We start from the raw sequence: 20,413 nt of genomic DNA on the forward strand, positions 1-20,413 counted from the left end.
TATTTCATTTTAATTATTTAGATCTCCATCCCTTCCCAGGCCTCTTTATCATGATTTTATGTGAAACTGTCATTCCACTTGAAATACTGGCATGCCAGCTATAGTAGTTTCCCACAAAAAAATAAAAGCATATGCTTACAGTTTAAAAAGAGAACTGGCTCAACCACCAGAGCAAATTCTTATAGGGACTGGTTTCAATATACAGATTATGATGATAATTACAAATGTATCATTTACAAATTTCTGCAGCACTAAATTTGGCCAAGAAAATCCAATTAAGGATCTACAATGAGAGACTGGCTCCCAAGTGTATGTAAACATGGAATAGGGTACATCAGGTACTGTGAGTTCAAATACTGAGGAAGAAATCAGAGAAAACAAAGGTAAGTGTAGATGTCAGGGAAACCGGGTAATCCCGAATAAGGCAGTGCTCTGTGGCTTTGGGCAACGGAAGTGATAAGTGGAAACAGCACTGTGCTCACAGGAGACTGAGCAGAGTGAAATAACGGCATAACTTCAACAGACAAAGTAAAGAGACAGCAAGAACTTCCACCAGAGTAGTTTTTCATCAGTGCCTGCGAAACAGTCTGGGACACAGTGTTTTGAAAATATGGCTTTCCACTTTGCTCACAGCCTAGATAATGAATTTTCAAGGAGGCTCCTTTCATTCCTAGTTTCTTCTTGCTTCCTTATCTGTACTGAAGTATCTAAAGAGAGAGTGGTTCCTTTACTCACACAGAGCACCTTTTAAGGATGGGCCCCTGGGCTAGAGATGTGGGGACACAAAGATGAAGAAGACCTGCCCTCTGCAGAATCTAGAATTTAATCCCTGCTTGAGTTCATTCACTGGTGAAAATGAGGCATCAGATAGGTATCAGGCCACAGTTAAATGGCTGGAAATGTTGTAAATGAAATCATGGATTTGTGTTTCTGAAGTCACTAGGGAATGACAGAGGGAACCTGTCACCTCTGTTGCCTCAATGCAAACTAAGGAGAGAAAATATTGATTTTGCTAAGAATATATAAAGATTAATATTTGGATCTGAGGGAAAGATGTCCTCTTATACATTACATGGTCGTGGTAAACACGGAGAAAATGAAATTAAATACTTCAAATGTCTGTCAAAAATTATCTGTAAAAAATAACTCCCTTCCCACTCCTACATCCATTCCTGCCTTTCAACTCAGGAAGGCAAATCGAATTTCAGTCTGGCCTAATAACAGATGGCTTTCATATAAAGTAATTTGAGTCCTCTGACAGCAAGTGGTATCCTACTCAAACGTTTCTGTTAACTCTGATCAATTTCAAAGTCAAAGATGACCAATATTCAAACTGGGCAAAGAAAAAAAAATGGAGACAATTCTCTTAGAAAATATTCAAGTCAAATTAAAGACCATAATTTCTTGGATATGGGCTTTCCAAGTATTCTGCTGACTTAAAATGGTTTTTATATGTAAGCCCTGAGTACATGCTAAGTCGCTTCAGCCGTGTCTGACTCTTTGCAACCCTATGGACTGTAGCCTGCCAGGCTCCTCTGTCCATTCTCCAGGCAAGAATACTGGAGTGGGTTGCCAGGCCCTACTCCAAGGGAATCTTCTTGACCCAGGGATCAAACCCACGTCTCTTATGTCTTCTGCATTGCAGGCAGGTTTCTTTACCACTAGCACCACCTGGGAAGCCCATATGTAAGCCTTAATATTTTCTTTTTGACACGAAGGGGCTACTATAGAAGCCTTTCCTCTCACTTTTAACCTACAGAGTTAATCCTATTAATCCAGAATGAATAGGTGAACCAAGAATATTAACTAAGACAGAGTATTTTTCCTGATTAGTAGGCAAAAGGGAATTTTTTTGGTAGTAGGCAAGTACCTGGAAAATCAGAGAACTGATCAGTACAGGGTGTGGTAGCCTAAAGCAGCAGCTATGATAGCTACTCTCCAACTATACAATGTTGAATTCTTGGGCCAAGGCTTGAAAATAATTAACTGAGATTATGACCCCTCTGCCATAGGATACATTATGCACTGGAAAAAACAGTTAAATATTTCTGGTTTAAAAGCTGTTGCTGAACTTTCTGAGTAACATGACAACAAATGCAAAAACTGCCCATTGCAAAAAATACCCACCCCTGAAACGTGAGCTTTTTCCCCTTTTCAATATCTATGGCTGTCCTTCTCTGACTAAACTCCTAGAGTAGCTTAATCCTCAGGCTTCTAACAGCCCCCTATTGAATGACATTCTGCTCTCCAACTTTAATCTGCATATTTATCTTTCCTCTTCTTGGCTTGTAAACTTTCTCCAGCTACTCAGTATACATAAGAAAAGTTGGAATCCCCTGGCTTTGCACTCAAGACCCTGTAAATTTAACCTACTTTTCTCAGTATGTTGGCCACCTGATGAGAAGATCCAACTCACTGGAAAAGACCCTGGTGATTAGAAAGACTGAAGGGAAGATAAGAAGGGGATGGCAGAGGATGACGTGGTCAGACAGCATCACCAACCGAATGGATGTGAATTTGAGCAAACTCCAGGAGACAGTGGAGAACGGAGGAGCCTAGCATGCTATAGTCCACGGGGTCACAAAGAATCCGACAGGATTTAAAGACTGAAGAACAACAACAACCTTTCTGATCATGTCTTTGCTTCCCTTTGCTATGAATGTTCTTTCTCCATCTGGCACTCTAGCAGTGGTTCCACAAAGCAACCCAACAGCTGTCTTCATCTCTGTTCAGAACACCTCTCTTCTTCCTTCCTCACTCAGCACAACAGGCAATGCCCTTCCCAAGTGCCTCTGTTTATCCAAACTTTTCCCCAAATTCAAGATCTAGCTCAAGTTACCCCACAATTCTCTCTCCTGCTTTTGAAGCTGTAAAGCATTTGACACAGAAATCATTATTTGTTACAAAAATCTAGGGATCACGTAATGCGAACCCTTCATTTTCCACACAAGATCATTTTTCACCTTTACAGAGTTCCCATCTTATAGTTTTTCATGTGTCCAATAATAAGTATAATCTCAATAAATGTTTAACTTCTTAGGCAATGCTTTAATAAATGTATCATCTTCGAATGCATCAACTATAAGCAGATAATTCCTTTGGTAGGTGGTGAGAAGAGAAATAAGGCATTTTGACAGAAATCTACAAAAAATCACAGCTGTATAAAAATACTATTTTTAATTACCAGCTAATTTTGGCAGACATGGCTGATCCTCACCACAACAGGGAACTTCAGAGAGAGATGATATTCTCAGATGGGGAAAGCTCAGGGATGGGGTAAGATGTCTGTTTCATACGTCCCTGGGTAATTTTTTTTTTTTAATTGAAAGCAACAGTGATCTATTTGCTTCTGTTAAAGGTCATCTGGGTTTCGACTCCATCAAAATGAGACCCACAGTACAGAGCCACATCAGTATGCCATGTGCTTCCCAGAAGCTGGCTTGGTTCTACTTATTTCTGAAGCATTTATCACCTGTAAGTACAGGATAACTCAAAGTGCTTCCAACATGCCTTTTAGCCAAGTAACATCACACCTGACTATTTTATATAAATCTTCTCTAAAGTAACATCTATAGATCTTATACACACACACACACACACACACATTTTGTAGCATTTAACACTGATAAAACAACTGCAGATTTTATGGACAGGACTTATGAGTACATTTCTCTGAGGCACCTAAATGTATTAAAAACTTTACTTTCCAAAAATATTACATTACCCCTGTAAATCACTCTAAGGTGAACTTAAGTGTCAAGCTAATAAACACTACAAAGCAAAACTTGAGAGATACACAGTGTTCTCAGTTGAATTACGTTTAATTGAAGTGATTGGTAGGTATCACCATGAGTGTTTTTGACAGATACAAGAAACAATATGTAAAACTCCTACCTTGCGTCTGCTTCTTGTTCACCGCATTATCAGCTTTATGTCGTTTCTAAAGTTTAAAACCAAAAACAAAAACTGTGAAAAAGTGGATGAGATTAACAAACCAAGATAGCACCTGTAACAAAAGTCAGATCTTTTCCCTTTAAACTTACGTTTCTCAAGGCTTTTATCCTTTCACACCCATATCAATTTTATAAGTAAGCCCAGAGTACGGTGATGGGAACAATCAGAGTATGTGGGGATTTGAAAATGCAAAGTGTAATCCATAGTATCTTTATTCCCTTTCTAGGAGTACAGGTGTGTGACCTCAATAAGACCTTACATTATTGCACAAGTAAGATTAAAATTTTAATGTATTAGAAAAGACAGAGCTAAAAGACTGATTTAGACTTTTGCTTAAATAACTGACTTAACAGGAAGACTGCCCAAGAGAATTATCTGTTAATAACTACCACTGAACAATGATACCAAAATATTTTCAGTTTCTTGTGAAATTCATTATCTAATTAGGCTGAGCACATCCTCTATAATTTAATGATGTGTCAATGTCTGTCAACAACGAGAACCAACACATCTACCATTGGCACAACACTGCCTCTACCCACTGGTCCCAACAGCCCCTCCCCCACCTTCAGAAGTCACTGAATCTCCTTTTCTTTCCTCCCAAAGCACAAAAAAATTGAGCATTAAACGAGTGAGTTAGTCTACATCTAGGTGGGTGAATCTGAAGAGCCACTGAAGGCAAGACTGTATGGCAGTCAGAGAAAAGGAAGGTCAGAGAAAGGTGAGAATCTGAGTGGTCAGGGAGGCTAACTTCTCTACAGTTCAACAAGAGTTTTTCCAGGGCTTCTGTCTAAACTCATAGCACTGAGTATAACACAGATGCCTCTGCTGATGCTGCAGAAGTGTTAAGCGTAACTGACTCTGAGCTCAAAGATTCGATCATATAAAGCCCAAACCGTCAGGTTTAGCTACCCATATTTGATCACAAGGTGGGTTGGCATGAATGCAAAACAAATGAGTTAAGAAAAAACATGATTTTTGGACTCACAGGGCACAAATGAAAACATTTTTCCAGACAAAAGCCTGGGCCTGTAGATGAGCACTCCTAGACCCAGCAATGCTCACGAGGAGCAGCATAATAGCTGGCAGTGTGAGCTCAGTTCATCCAAACAATCAGCCACTGAACTGCGCAAAATGCAAATTGGGCATTCAGAACGCCTCTGCGGAAGGCTTGCTGAAAATGATTCTTGCCACATCCACATGTGGGAACACACTACAATTCTCTCCCATAATAAAACACTTGCTAGTAAGTGTCATAATGCAGACTTTAAATAGACAAGTTATTGCTTCCAAAAGTAAGCGCATGATTTGACAGCAAATGTTCTCAAATAAATTTTTAAAGTTCTGTTAACGTTACACCATCAGTGGAGAATATTTTATGATTGATAAAACTATAAAATACTTACTCTTTTTTGTTGTTGTTAAAAATGATCTTAGAAAATTAGGAAGCAACCCAAAATAAATTTTGGCCCAAAATAATAGTCCAAGGGAAATTTAGATATTTGAAGGTGGTGCCAATATTTTCAAAACAATGCACATCTATGACAGACAATGGTTAGATTTCCAACTGAGGGAGACAAATAAAAGCTAATTAATGAAACATTCCACTTAAACTGGAAATTTAATCTTAGTGAAACTTAAGGAGATCTTGAATATTACTTTCCATCTGCAGAGAATTCTTATACATGAGCCTCTCCTTCCTCAACCTTCCGACCACACAATAAATTAGGTTACTTGTTGAGACATAGTTGTGTTGAATATACGTAAGGATCCAACCCAGATAGATTCTAATCATATTACTACAAAAAGAAAGTATCTTTGTTTCCAAAGAAGATCCTATTTTAAAACTTAGTTTGGAAGAAATGTATATAGCTATTCCTTAAATTAAAATACCTCTATTGTGTTGTAATCAGAATTCATTTAATATCACTAAGAACTAGTGAATGATTTAATATTATCAATATTTGATTGACAGTGCTCCTATAAGCTGTACTGTATAAACTGTGTCATGAACTTTACGGTACCTAAGTATGCAGTGCTGACCACCCCTTCATTCTGGGAACCCTTCCTTCACAAGGCATGTCTTTAGACATCAAGCCCAGGTCCTCTACTTGCATCTTGGCCCTTTCTTCTTTTTTATTTTTATTTATTATTAATATTTTTTCTTTACTTTACAATATTGTATTGGTTTTGCTTTCTTCTTTAGCTCTAAGTGATGGATTTCCTCAAGGCTTACTCCCTGCCTTCTCTGCTTCTCCCTCAATACTCTCTCAGCTCATTTATAACTATAATTTCAATGATAATCATTATCAAACATACCAGTCAAGACTCTTATCTGAGCTCCAGAAGGTTAGATTCCTTGATAGTTTCCTTTAAGACAGTCTTAAGTGCATCTCAGACTACGTCTAAAGGGCAATCTGATTTTATCCCAAGCAGCAAAACAAGACTTGCTACTTGTCTCAGATATGGAACCATATAGCAGCCACTTACACAAACCAGGAACTTGCGATTCATAAGTACTTTCTTTGCTTTTCATTCCCATGCAATCTATTTCTTCATTCAATAAATGTTGGCAAAGCACTGTGTCAGATGCTATCACTACTGCTGATATGGCAATGAAGAAAAGACAAAACTCTTGCACTCAGGGAGCTTACACACTAGTGGTTGGAGATGAAGCAGTAATAAAACAAGTAGGATATGCAGAATGTCAGATGGTAATATCTTGTCAATTTTATTCTTAAATATACATTGAGTTCATTTTTCTATATTTCTTTATCTTTACAACACCACTTAACCTAAGATACTTTGTTTTCATAGTAACTGTTAACAAAAGCGTTAATTGCCAGTCATTTCCAACTTCTTGGGAACTCATGAACTGCAGGCTGCCAGGCTTCTCTGTCCATGGAGTTTTCTAGGCAAGAATGCTGGAGTGCATAGCCATTCCCTTCTCCAGGGGATCTTCCGGACACAGGAATCAAACTGGAGTCTCTTGCATGGCAGGTGGATTCTTTATCAGCTGAGCTACCAGGGAAGCCCAATATCTAGTTCTCCTCTGTCTCCATGGCAGGGCTTACCTGGTGGCTCAGCGGTAAAGAATCCACCTGCAATGCAGAACATGCAGGTTTGAGATGTGGGCTGGATCCCTGGGTTGGGACGATCCTCTGGAAGAGGAAATGGCAACCCACTGCAGTATTCTTGCTTGAAAAATCCCATGGACAGAGGAGCCTGGCAGGCTGCAGTCCATGGGGTCTCAAAAGTCGAAAATGACTTAGTGACTAAACAACCACAAATATCTACGGACACTGAGATTACAGCTCCCTTTTGCCGTATATTGTTCTAATATCATGCTGTAAGCAGACGAGATATGTACCATTTCTGGGCCAAAATGTACAAGAAGTGAGGCCCTCTGTTCTCTGTCCTCCTCTGCTCTGGTGACCACTGATACCCCCCAAAGCAGAGCCCTGATTCAGCTGCGTTCCTAAGTGGCTACATGAACAGTGGGCTTCCCTCCCTGCCTTCCTCCTGGACAAAAACCTGCAGTGTTTTCAAGTACATGAAAAATCAACTTATGTTAAAGACACTGACATTTGGGACACGATTTATCACTGCAGCAAAAGTTTAACACATCCGAATACAAATCCTAATGAATGCCTGGCATCTAAGCACTGCTTCATACATTTTTGCTGAATGAATGAACAAATGAATGTATTAATAATTACTGATAAAGATACTCTGTCCAACTATCTAGACTATTATTTGATTGCTTTTCCTTCTCTAGAAAGTAACACTTCAATCTTCCTATTACTTTACAGGTTGATATAAACTTATTAAACCACTCCTACAGAACATTTTTAGTCAATTTCTTAAAAATGCTTTTACTGGAAAACTACTTCACATGAGGCTCTTTTTGCCCACAAAACTATTATTACACCTTTCAGGAATTGCCTGGTTAGCTGCTTCCCAAGAGTACCCAATTATTATGCTATGCCAATAAGAGTTCTGTTAAAAACAAGCAAACAGATTTCTTGCCTACCATTTTATTTACCACATATTTTCATAGAAAGGGATACTAGAAACACTAGCTAGAGAACTTGCAGTTTTTCTAGAGAAAAGAGGGGGAAAAAAAAGGAAAAGTAGCTTATAGCAGTGATTATAAGGAAGACCTCGTTGGAATCAAACTGTCTTATTTGATTTCTGACAGTCTCAGCTGTTAGCCCTGTGACCCTGAGCAAGTTACCCTACCCCTCTGTGCCTCCTCTCCCTAATCTATAAAATAGCGTTAATCTTTCGAAGGAGGTAATGTCTGTAGTGTAGGCTCTGTCATGCTAGACTCTCTGTGATCCCCTGGACCATCACCTGCCAGGCTCCTCTGTCCATGGCATTCTTCAGGCAAGAATACTGGAGTGGATTGCCATTTCCTCCTCCAGGAGATCTTCCCAGCTTAGGGACTGAACCCATGTCTCCTCCATCTCCCTGAAGCTAAATAAATGTTATTATTGTTGGTGACTCACCACACTAATACAGAGGAAAAGCATAGGATAGGATGGAATTCCGATTTTAACAGTTTCTTGCACAAGTTACACACCTCTCTAAGCTTTGGCTTTTTGAACTTTAAAATGAAGCTAAAATCTAGCTTTCAAAGTCACTGAAGGAATTAAATGAAAAAAAAGCAAAAACAACAGCACAATACCTAGCAAATAAGAGGTACTCAATGAAAATTAGGCTAAACAGAGGAAGAAAGGGGAGGGCAAAGAAAGACAACTGTATTAAAGACCAATTCTCAAGGACCGCCAAGTGCAAGTCAAGGAGTGTAAGACTGCGCAGAATGATACAGGCAAGAAGAGAGTCTCATGAATCTTCAGCTAGTGGTCACAGTAAGTAAGCCATTTTCAACTAGAGATCATGATGGTTTATACGCAGGCGCACGCACACATACAACCTCTGTCTGTACTCCTAGATACTTGGACGTTTTAGAGGCTGCTGATCTCTGTGGTCAGTTGACCCATTTCTAATTGGCCTAACAATGCTACAGCTCATGTGTTCTTCATGAGATCCCAATTTGATTCTTTACAAAATAATATCAATATTTGTACAACTTTACATTGGAGCTTTCTAAAGAATGTCTCAGCCTTTCCTCATTTTACCATCTGACTTGCCTAAGGCTTGACAGATGGTCATTTCAGACAGCCAATGTATTTAAAGGGCATAGGAAAAAAAAAAAAAACAAACCACTAGCTTCCTCAACTGAAATAGCTAAAATAATGGTGAAACAGAGGAAAAAGAAAAGCCTAATTTTATCTTGGGCAACTTATTTTATCAAGGGGAAACTGACTTACTTCCCCTTTTCTTTACTACTACAAAATAATAAAAATAGCAAATTTGCTGTTACTTTCCTTTAATAAAAGGAAACTGAGAACTAGTTAAAAAAAAAAGAATCAAAGGTGTTTAATGAGGTGAAAACTATGGAAAATGGAAAAATAAAAAAATATAAAACACTTTTTACCTTTAGATGACTTAGAGGTTATTGTGTTTTAACTTGAAATAATCTTCAAATTGAAACTGAGCATACTTGAAAATAATGTTCAAATATAATTTTCTCTCCAAGCTAATTACTACATTCAAATTAATTTATTTCATCACAAAGGCACAAACTTAAGAGATCACTGTAACAAGCATTCTGTAGTATTAATCCTATAGAAATCAAGAGGAATTAACTCCAGGAATGGGAGCATTATCTTAAACACTTTTAAGATGAATGACTATTTTAAACAGCCTGTATCAAGAATAAAACACTTAGGAAGAAATTGATATTTTAAAATATGTACATAAAATAAGTGTTATATTTATGATAAAAACAAGTACTTACAATATCTTCTATTATCTCTTTGATAGCTGCCACAGCCAAAATAAATAAGAGAGGAACCAGTGTTGTATAGCGACCTGTTGGTGATACATCAGGTATTTGCTATTTGAAGGAAAAAAATAAATAAAAATGGAAGAGAAATTCAGTAAAACTAGCAAGTTTATAATACATTTGAAAACAAAAAAGTCTTAATGCTTCTTAAAATACGCTTCATCGATTTTACTAACTTGGCAGACTAACACCAGGTGAGGCAATCTACTCGAATTGAATAAGCAGCTGGAAGAGAGTATATTAGTTTCATGGAAGCAGTCGTGTGTAGGACTAACACCTCCTAAGGGGGACTGGTTAACTAAATTACAGCATATGCATTCAATATTCAGTTCAGTTCAGTCGCTCAGTCGTGTCCGACTCTTTGCGACCCCATGAATTGCGGCATGCCAGGCCTCCCTGTCCATCACCAACTCCCAGAGTTTACCCAAACTCATGGCCATCAAGGCAGTGATGCCATCCAGCCATCTCATCCTCTGTTGTCCCCTTCTCTTCCTGCCCCCAATCCCTCCCAGCGTCAGGGTCTTTTCCAATGAGTCAACTCTTCACATGAGGTGGCCAAAGTATTGGAGTTTCAGCCTCAGCATCAGTCCTTCCAATGAACACCCAGGACTAGTTTCCTTTAGGATGGACTGGTTGGATCTCCTTGCAGTCCAAGGGACTCTCAAGCATCTTCTCCAGTTAGGTTGGCCAAAAAGTTTCTTCGGATTTTTCCATAACACCTTATGGAAAACCCTGAATGAACTTTTTGACCAAGCCAATAAAATTTCATAAACCATTAACAATGGTATTTTAGAAATACAATGAATTATATGGGAAAAAATATCCATATATTACTATATGGGTAAGCAGATAATAAAATAGATATACTTTACAATCCCCTTTTGTAAGTCAATTAACAATGCTTGGGATAGGAAAAAAAAAAAAAAGACCAGAAGGATACACACCCAAATTTTAAGAGAGTAGCTTTGTTTTCTTGGTGATGAAATAATAGAGGTTCAATTTTTTCTTTATGCTTTGTTGTATTTTCTTACTCTTTTTACATGAACATACAGTACTTTTTAATAAAATAAACCTTTCTTTCTGATTACAACTAACCCAAGTTCAAAACAAAAAAAGCTTTAAAATGGAACTTTTGCATTCTAAAGTTCTTAATTGACAATATTGCTGTTCCTAAAATAAATTACTATTTTGAGAAAAAATCCTATCCCTCTTCACCATCCAAAATGAAAAGTCCTTGCTGTACTACTTTACTTTACCTCACTTTAAAATAAGCTGATGACAATGAATCAAAAGGCTGGAAGAGGTAGCAGCAGTATTCTGACTTGGCTTACAGCAGGAGCCAGAAACGCCCACCCAAACCAGCTTATCTCTCTGCATTTGGATAAGCTTCAGAAGACTGGTCATGGGCTTAAGAAACACATTTATTAATATCTGACACATTATTCTGAGCTAAGGTTTTACAACATGACTTTACCTGGAGCAGTGCAATAAAGAGAAAAAATGAATTAGCGGCTCTTCTGAACTGAGAGTAGAGAAATCTTGGAAGGAATGTGATTATGTTGTATTTTGCAGTGCTAGAAAACAAAAATGAAAAGTAGCATAAAACTTTACTCCACAAATAGTACCCACATTTACAAAATTCTATTATCACCACATAAAAAATTAGATGATGAATAACTGCCCTTTGTTTTAAACCAGAAGACTACTGCAAACGGTCATCAACCTCAGTGAAAAGGGGTGAAAGTGTAATAAGAAAGAATCTTTTGTTTTCAATTACAATATTACAAGTTAATCACTAAAGGGATGTTTCCTACAAGCTTAAATGATGCATAATGGCCTGTCTCTTTGAACCCTACCTCCTAGGTAATGAGCACTAAGCTAAAATACCTTTGTTTAGCTCACAGTAAACATCCTGACCATGCCCACTTGTAAATGCCTGCAAGAAGAAATTAACACATCCTCTCTGAGGATGATGGGAACCAGGAAGTGTCTGACTTAACTCCCTCCACTTTCAGTATAAAAGCCTCCTGAATTCTAACTCAGGCAAGACGGTTCTCTGTGAGGGCATGAGCCTACCATTTCAGTTGCTGATTTTCTGAATAAAGTCATTATTCCTTTTTCAACCACCTGTCTTCCTGTTACTGGCTTGTCCTGAGGCAAGCAGCACAAGCTGAGACTCAGTAACAAAAGGAATTGTCTAAGTAGTAAGAGTTTAATTTTCTGCGTAGTTTCTTTTGTTCTCTTTGGCCAATCCCCTTGTTATCATTACTAGCAACGGCTTACAAAGAAGAGCAACTTTAGCTAAGATAGCATATAATGTGTTAATAGAAAATAAAATCTTGCCCTCCAAAATAAACAATTTGAGCAGGACCAGAAATATAACATCGAGATGGCTTCCCTGGACCGCTTCAGTGAAATAGGGAGTTTTCTGGGAGTCTGTTTGAATTTTCTTCACTGCTGCTCTAGAAACTTGAATAGGACTCCACACTGAACACATCAGATGTGTCCATAATCAGGAAGATACCATCATTTAGGCCTCAGAAACATCCAATCTTCCTCTTGTTAATTAAATAGAAGATTAACCACATAACACAAGCTCAGAAAAGTTACTCTAGAATTTGAAGGTGTAAACATTAATTTTAAATGGTTATTTCACAACTCTAGGAGTTCTGTCACCAGGAAACCACTGGGCTGGCATGTGGTGATGATGGGGGGTGGCGTTCACTTGGTTCCAGGAGCTACTCAGTGAACAGTGCTTCTAAGAGGTATACTTTTACATATTGTTGGAGGAAAATAGAACAGTGAAGGATTTCTCACACCCTCCGTTCCTGGGCACCACACTAAATTTTGCGAGCATAAAAGTCAATATTTAAAGACTATTTAACACAAAGGAGTTCTAAGAGAATTGCAAAGACTTATTTTAAAAGGTGAAAACCTGTTCATCAAAAACAATAGTTCACAGGTCTATTAACAGGTTTAAGACAAACACACCTACCCATGAACTGCTTCCATTACTCAGATACTATAAATAGAATCGGCAGCATATGGCTGCTTAGCCTTTATGCTCTTTCCTACTTCTAGATTCTTATTAACATCTCTTTATTGGCTAGAAGAAAGAGAAACACTGTTAAATATTAAACTGATTTAATGAAAGCTCCTTGCAAGTATTTCCATTTCAGCCGAGCCAGGGAGATGCCCACCCAAGTTCTGTTGTGGTAGCTGGTCCCAATCATTCTCTGGTAGTTCCTACCTGACATGGTTATTGCAGAATTTTGTCAGCTGGGGCTGGTTGATGAATATAGTCCTTATTTCCTCCTGGTCAGCCAGTGACGTCTTCTCTGAAACATCATCAGTCTTCTCATAACCTTAGAGAGAGAAAGACTCTTCTTATTTGATAAGAAATGCTTCATTGTATTATCCAGACCAAAACCACATTTCCTAACTATCATAGAGCCTAAAATCTGTTAAAAGCTATATGAAAGTGTAAGTCACTCAGTCATGTCCAACTCTTTGCAACACCATGGGCTATACCATCCATGGAATTCTCCAGGCCAGAATACTGGAGTGGGTAGCCTTTCCCTTCTCCAGTGGATCTTCCCAACCCAGGGGTCAAACCCAGGTCTCCTGCATTACAGGCAGATTCTTTACCAGCTGAGCCACAAGGGAAGCCCAAGAATACTGGAGTGGGTAGCCTATCCCTTCTCCAAAGGATCTTCCTGACCCAGGAATCAAACCAGGGTCTCCTGCATTACGGTGGATTCTTTACCATCTAAGCTATTGAGGAAGCCCATATGCTCCCCCTTTATTGATGTGTTTCTGTTTTAATAAAAAGAAACCCCCCTCCCACATTGAACATTTCTACTACATTTATTAATAAAAGGCAGCATTTAAGAGTCATGTCAAAGCTGACCCAATTCAAAAACAGTAACATCCATTTTTAATTTGTACTCTTCCCCAGGAATGTTCAACTTAGTTCTTTCATTACATATAAACATGTCCAAAACAGCACAAAATTCTAAAATGGTTTATAGTTTTAGACAAGACTAACAACACAGAGGTAATGACAATACATTCTGAAATTTTAAACATACCATTTAATGCATTTCTGCTTTTTGTTCTATCTTTGTGGATAAAGATAGAGAAAAAGATGAACAGTAAGGCTTAAACAGGTAACCATCACAATGATCTAACTCACTATGATCATCTTAATCTTTCCAGTAATTAGAATTTATGTTTACAGATGAATTTAAGTTTCTTAAGATTATCTTCAGTTACCCCACAGTCACTAAAACAATGTAAATAGATACAGGCAATTTCAACTGGGTAACATCTTGCTGCAATGTTGACAACACTTTTACATACAGCTAAGAGAAGAGCAGAAAAAAAATTAAAACTACTTATTTTACTCTCTAGTGAGAAATAAATAAGACTGAATTAAATCCGTCCCTTACTCCTTTCCTAGAAAGAGTTGCCAACAATACTTTATCTCAAAAACCCACTTTTCTTCTCTCTTCTGCCTCACCAGTGCCAACTCCTCCCAAAAGCCCTGCCAATGGGAGGTCTCTTCTGAAGTATTCTTTGTGTTAAAGGCAGCGAGCCCTCCCTGTGTTCCCACAGGCCTCTGTACCTCCCTGTCCCTTGAGGCCGCCTCCTCTTTCAGAATGCAACTCCCCAGGGCAATTACTGGCTTGTCACTCATCTTCTAACACCAGTACCAACAAACAGCAAGTACCTAATAATTGTTTGCTGAATAAAAACCGAAGAACAAAGGAGTGGTTAGGAGGCCATTTTGAGAGCAAGTCAATTCCTCTCCACCCACTGATAAAGTACCAATCACAGTTAAGTGCTGGTAACTACTCGGCAATAAAAGCTTGCCAGTGGGGCTTTGTTACTCTAGTGTTAATCGCTCAGTTGCGTCCCACTCTTTGTGACCACATGGACCGTAGCTCCCAGGCTCCTCTGTCCATGGGATTCTCCAGGCAAGAATACCGGAGTGGGTAGTCTTTCCCTTCTCCAGGGGACCTTTCCAACGCAGGGTTCGAACCTGGGTCTTCCACATTGCAAGCAGATTCTTTACCGTCTGAACTACCAGGGAAGCCTTTGTTACTCTGTGAAACCAGAAAACATTTTGGGCTTCCTACAAAGTGGAGGGAACGTAGCATAAGGACCAGGAGGGAGAGAAATGGCGTCATGTGTGCAGATCAGTGCAAACAGGACAAAGCTGCTGAAGAATACACACAGGGCAAAGTAAAGATGGGTGAGATACGCCGCTGAAAAAGCACGGAGGCCAGGTTTCAAAGGACCTCTCAGGCTTGTCAAGAAGTGCGGGTGGCATCCTCTGGTTGGCAGTGGGCCACTGAAAGCTTTCTACATAGAGAGATACAATATGACAATTACATTGTACACTCATCACTCTGGAGGTCACATGGTTCCAAATCAGATACTGTCATGCTCATGGTACAGTTTTAGACTTCTTAGTAGCTTTGCCCATCCATGGTCACACAGTTAATAATTATCAGTCGCTATGCCAGGTTTTAAACATAATGGATTTTTCTCCCTAGTGTATACAATCAAAATTTCATATAGGGATTGTCTTCTCCAAACACTCATAGTTTGAAACCGTAACCCTGGATGTGATGTTATCAGGAGGAGAAACTTTTTCAAGATGATGGTGGGACCAAGAGTTAAAAGTTCCCCTTGTAAAAGAAGCCCAGAGAGATCCCTTACCCCTCCACTTGTGAGGACACAGCAAGAAGATGATTCTGTATTAACCAGAAGGTGGGCCCTCACCAGACACCAGATCTGCTAGTGCCTTGATTTTCGATTTCCCAGCCTCCATAAAGGGCTTCCCTACTGGCTCAGATGGTAGAAAATCTGCCTGCAGTGCAGGAGATCCAGGTTCGATCCCAGGGTCAGGAAGATCCTCTGAAGTAGGAAATGACAACCCACTCCAGTATTCTTGTCTGGAGAATTCCATGGACAGGGGAACCTGGTGGGCTGTAGCCATGGGATCGCAATGAGTCAGACATGTCTGAATGACTAACACACACACACACAGAGCCTCCAGAATTGTGAGAAATAAATTTGTTATTCACAAACTAGCTAGTCTATGGTATTGTGTTATAGCAGCCGGAACAGACCAAGTTATGGGTTATCAAATAGAGACAGAGCAATATAAAAAGTTTTAAAAATCTTTCATTAGATTTTCCCCGAAGACAGCACAAAGACCATAGTGTACAGTTGATGGTACCTTGCTAGACAAAGAGCCTCAGAAAACTAGCTCTCCACTCGGTCCTGAACTGATATTCTCTAGTTGTACTTACTTTACATAACTGGATCTTCTCAGCTGAGGAGTTAGGTATCACTCCTTACTCTGTAATTGTTATTGCGTCTGCTTCCCCTGTTTCACTGAGAGCTTTCTAAACAGCATATCCATGGCTCAGAGTAAGTACCCAGTATCTGAAGAACTAACAGATGAGCAAACAACAGATGTAACAATATGTCAAAAACAGATCTTTATCTTAGATGTAGACACAGGTTATCCAAGCCTGTAAGACTGACTCATAAATTCAAAATGACAGTAAGTTTATGATGAGAAATAATTGCCATAGGAACTAGAGTAATTCAAGTCCCACAATCAGTTGAACTCTCCCCTGTTGGCCTATGTAGAAAGTCCAATGACCAAGTGATGGTGTCTGGTGAGTACATGAAGCAACCTACTGGTAGCTAGATGACATGAGCCAAATGGCGTTCAGCCAGCACGGCTTGATGCGCTCAACTCCACAACGGGGGTCAATGCACTGTAGGACCAAAAAATTCATAGCCTGTCAGAATACCTTGGCAATGGGGCTAGGATACCAAATCTGTCGGCCAACACGTCTCCTCCCCTCCACAGAACTAAGGAGAGTACTGCCAGTTTTTTAACTCCATGACTCACTCTTCCAGACCACCTCCATCTCCAAATTCAAACTGACATTTAATCTGCCAGTGGGATTACCATCAAAACCTGCAGGCCCAGGAACAAATGTGCCCCTCGTGCAGAGAACTCTGCTCCTAGCAAGTGTCGATCTCACACAGAAAAAAGAAGGCGAGCTCATTTTCCCCTTTGCAAGTCCTCCATGTCTATCACCCCTTTGCAAGTTGGGAGCAACTCAACACGGCCCCCATGTACACAAGCCAATGATGACCATGCCACCAAATACACAGTCCTTTTTCACATTTTGGATTCTCCAGGAGAATCACTCAGGCGTTTGCCCCACTGTCCTCAGTGTCAGTCAGGCATGGGACATCCACTAAAGCATCATTACTCTTCTGACACTAACAGTTCTACAGGGCAAACCTCTGCAGCCACCTTCACATAGCTAACTCTTTAAGGATTACAAATGAGCAAGGGCTCGATAGTGGCCTCTGAAATACCTCAGCTTATTTTGATGTGATCCTCCCCAAAGTTTACAATGTCTTTTTTTTTCCTTTAGTTTTACTATTTAAAACAATTTTTACTTTATATTGGTGCAAAGTTGATGATTAACAATTCAGGCGTATAGTGAAGTTATTCAGTTAAACATATATCATACACGCATATATTCTTTTTCAAATTCTCTTCCCATTTAAGACCAGCAAGAATCAAACCAGTCTCCCCAAATAAACTACTCTGGGCCAGCTTTTATTGAAATAAAGGAAAGGCCAAACAGTATAGACAATGATTCTCTAGTTCAGAATTCTGGATATGCTGAACATTTCATATTTTGTGTTTTTAATATCCTAACTGATTATTTCCCCCAGCAGAAAAGCAGTTGTTTTCTGAATTATAGTTTATTTCAATTAATGATAAAATTAGTTAGTATTTCCTAAGCACATATCAACCTGGGGATTTTACTAGACCAAATTCCGCATTCTTGGTTATAAAATGACCAAATGCTACTTCAAGACTTTTGAAGGATCAGTAATTTCAATATAAGGAAACAAAGTCACACATGATTTTTAGTTACTGAAATGTACTAGATATTACTTTGTATTACTAAATGTATTACTAAATAAGGACATAGAAGCAACAACCTCCTGCAGGCTACTTCAGTTTTGAAGAATAATTTTCATTATCAAGAAAACATAAGATGATTGTGGGATAGCATCTCAATCATGGCCCCGAAGTGAACGCTTGGTTCATCCTCCCCGACAGCATTTATTATTAAACTCACTCAGTAGTTGTGAGGTGAGCTCTAGTTCCTCCACTAAGGACTTACGTGATCCTGTGCACATAATCCCTAGCGGCTATTGCCTTTCCTTGTAAAATGAGAAATGTAAGCAAATACAGTAAGTCCCCTACATATGAACCCTCAAGTTGCAAAATTTCAAAGATGTGAACGTATTATAAACCTATTATAGTACAGTACTGTATGCCCGACTACCTTCTTCAGCCCTATGAGCAAACTGAACTTACGAGCACTCTCTCCAAACAGAATTTGTTCCTATGTAGGGACTCACTGTAATCTGACATTCTCTTTCGGCATTAAAATCCTGTGAAATTAGAATCTGCTGAGCACCAAGAAGAAAACAGTGAATACCTCATTTGTTCAGATGAACAGGGAAATTAAAAAAACAGTCTCCCTACTTGAGCCAGATGTTTTAGAGTAACAGCTGCTTTACATAATCAGCAGCCGAAACACAGGCACAGAGTCAAATGGTGCTTTGTACTCCCAGGTGAGTCTCCACATTTGAAAAGATAAGTAGTGATTATCATCTGGTGCCAGCACCCACCTGGCACCCACCCACTGACCAGTGTCTACTGTGTGACCAAGTATGTTGACACCTAGTTTTCCTTTCTTCCTCTGCCCAGATATACGGTCATGTGCTTAAATGCACACAGTATAATGAGTAGAGAAGAAGAATGCTTAACAGCTAAGGTGAAAGACTTTGCACCCTCTCACACAATTACAGCAAAAGCACATCTCTGAAAATTTCCATTTCTTGTCATAAACATCATGACCCAATTTGTTCATTCATTCATTCAACATAGTTAAGAGCCTACGATGAGCCAGGCACTTTTTTTTTTTTTTTTTAAAGCTTAAGAAACAGCTTAAAAGAAGGTTCCCTTCTCTTAGGAACTTACTTTCAAGAAGAAAGCAAAATAACTATAGATCATGATATGTAGGATGAAGGAAGTAAAACAGGTGATTGACAAATGATGGACAGAACTCTCTGTGCCTCAGTTTCACCATCAATATAATGGACTTGATAATAATACCCACCTCAAAGGAGGGTTGTGAAGGACATGGCAGTTAATAGGTATAGAGAGCAAGGCTTTGTACTCAATAAGAAGAGCTCAGTAAATACTAGCTGTTCTCACTGTTGTTGCTGTTGTCATTACTGCTATTGGAGCTTTCTACTGAGCCGCAAGGGGAGGCCTCTCCAAGGAGAGGCTGAGCTGAGCCCTCAATGAGAAAAAATAAAAGACAGTGTGAACCAAACCAGGGAAGAGCAGGAACAAAGCCAAGGAGGCAAGCATAGCCTTGGCATTTCCAGAAACAGGAGGACCAGTGGTTGTGGACAGGGGGAGCCATCAAACACGAAGGGACAGAGCCAGACTGGCAGAAACAATAAGGAACTTGAATTTATATCCTTCGTGTGGTAGGAAACCACAGAAAAGTTTTAGGTAGGAAGATCGTTTTGAGGCCAAGTTAATTCAGTAAGACGATGAGGAGTGGGTGAGACCGTGATGACAGGGATGAAGTGGATTATACTTGGCACTTTTTGTGCGGTGGAGCTGGTCTGCCCCTCACAGCCTCTCCATGTCTATCATCCTTTCATCCTGTTTAATGTCACATGTACCCACTGTCTGATGCTCCAAACCAAAGCCCAAGACTGGAAAGAAATTTAGGACTTTAAATATACCAAGTGATTAACCACTTCATAGAATTCTCTTTGCAGTCAGAAAACTCTAGCCTTAGATAGCACACATCTTTTTCTAATTATATCAAGTTCAGCAATAATAACAGAAACACAGTCTAATCAAGGAAGGCATTATAGTGCTTGGAGGCACACACCGTGGAGTCAGAGAGATGGTTTAGGTCCCTAGTTGTGAGATATGGTTACCTTGGATGGATTACTTAGCTCTGACTGCCTACCTTCTTTCACAGGATTTTGTGCAGACTAAATGAGATAATGGATATGTAAAAAGCACTCCAGACAATAAGTGCCTGGCTCTTCATGCACACATAAATAGTCAAGTCACTATTTTTCCTGTTAAAATAAAAAAGGCAGGCTGTGGGGAGAAGGAACAGGTTTTCTAGTTAAGATCTGTGTTCAGATTTAGATTACGACACTTCTATATAGCACTGGGCAAATTATTTTATATCTGAGCCACAGCCTCCTCACATAAAATAGGGTTCACATGAGGATTAAATGATAATGTTAGCAATGTAGCACAATACTATCATCCAATCGGTCCCTGTCACCCTATCCTCTATCCAGAGATCATAAAGATACTCTCTCCTTCAAAACGTTTGAGATGAGAAAAACGAAAGTCTTAGGGACCTACTGAGGTAGGTA

General features: G+C 39.3%; 1 protein-coding gene across 8 annotated transcripts in view; it reads right to left on the bottom strand.

Moving 5' to 3' along the window:
• Positions 1 to 20,413, bottom strand: part of ATP8A1 (ATPase phospholipid transporting 8A1) — a 232,344-nt gene that overhangs the window by 186,822 nt on the left and 25,109 nt on the right. For 7 of the 8 annotated variants that reach the window (XM_042251351.2, XM_042251349.2, XM_060417595.1 and 4 more), the window contains exons 2-5: positions 13,119 to 13,233; positions 11,343 to 11,442; positions 9,821 to 9,919; positions 3,895 to 3,940 (exon numbers count right to left, since the gene is read on the bottom strand). In XM_042251351.2, the coding sequence (XP_042107285.1) occupies positions 3,895 to 3,940; positions 9,821 to 9,919; positions 11,343 to 11,442; positions 13,119 to 13,233 (360 nt within the window). Of the gene's footprint in view, positions 1 to 3,894; positions 3,941 to 9,820; positions 9,920 to 11,342; positions 11,443 to 13,118; positions 13,234 to 20,413 lie in introns of those variants that run through there. The other variant, XM_042251354.2, reaches the window with a different exon arrangement.

This window comes from Ovis aries, chromosome 6 (assembly GCF_016772045.2).
Source record: "Ovis aries strain OAR_USU_Benz2616 breed Rambouillet chromosome 6, ARS-UI_Ramb_v3.0, whole genome shotgun sequence".
NCBI classification, from domain to species: domain Eukaryota; kingdom Metazoa; phylum Chordata; class Mammalia; order Artiodactyla; family Bovidae; genus Ovis; species Ovis aries.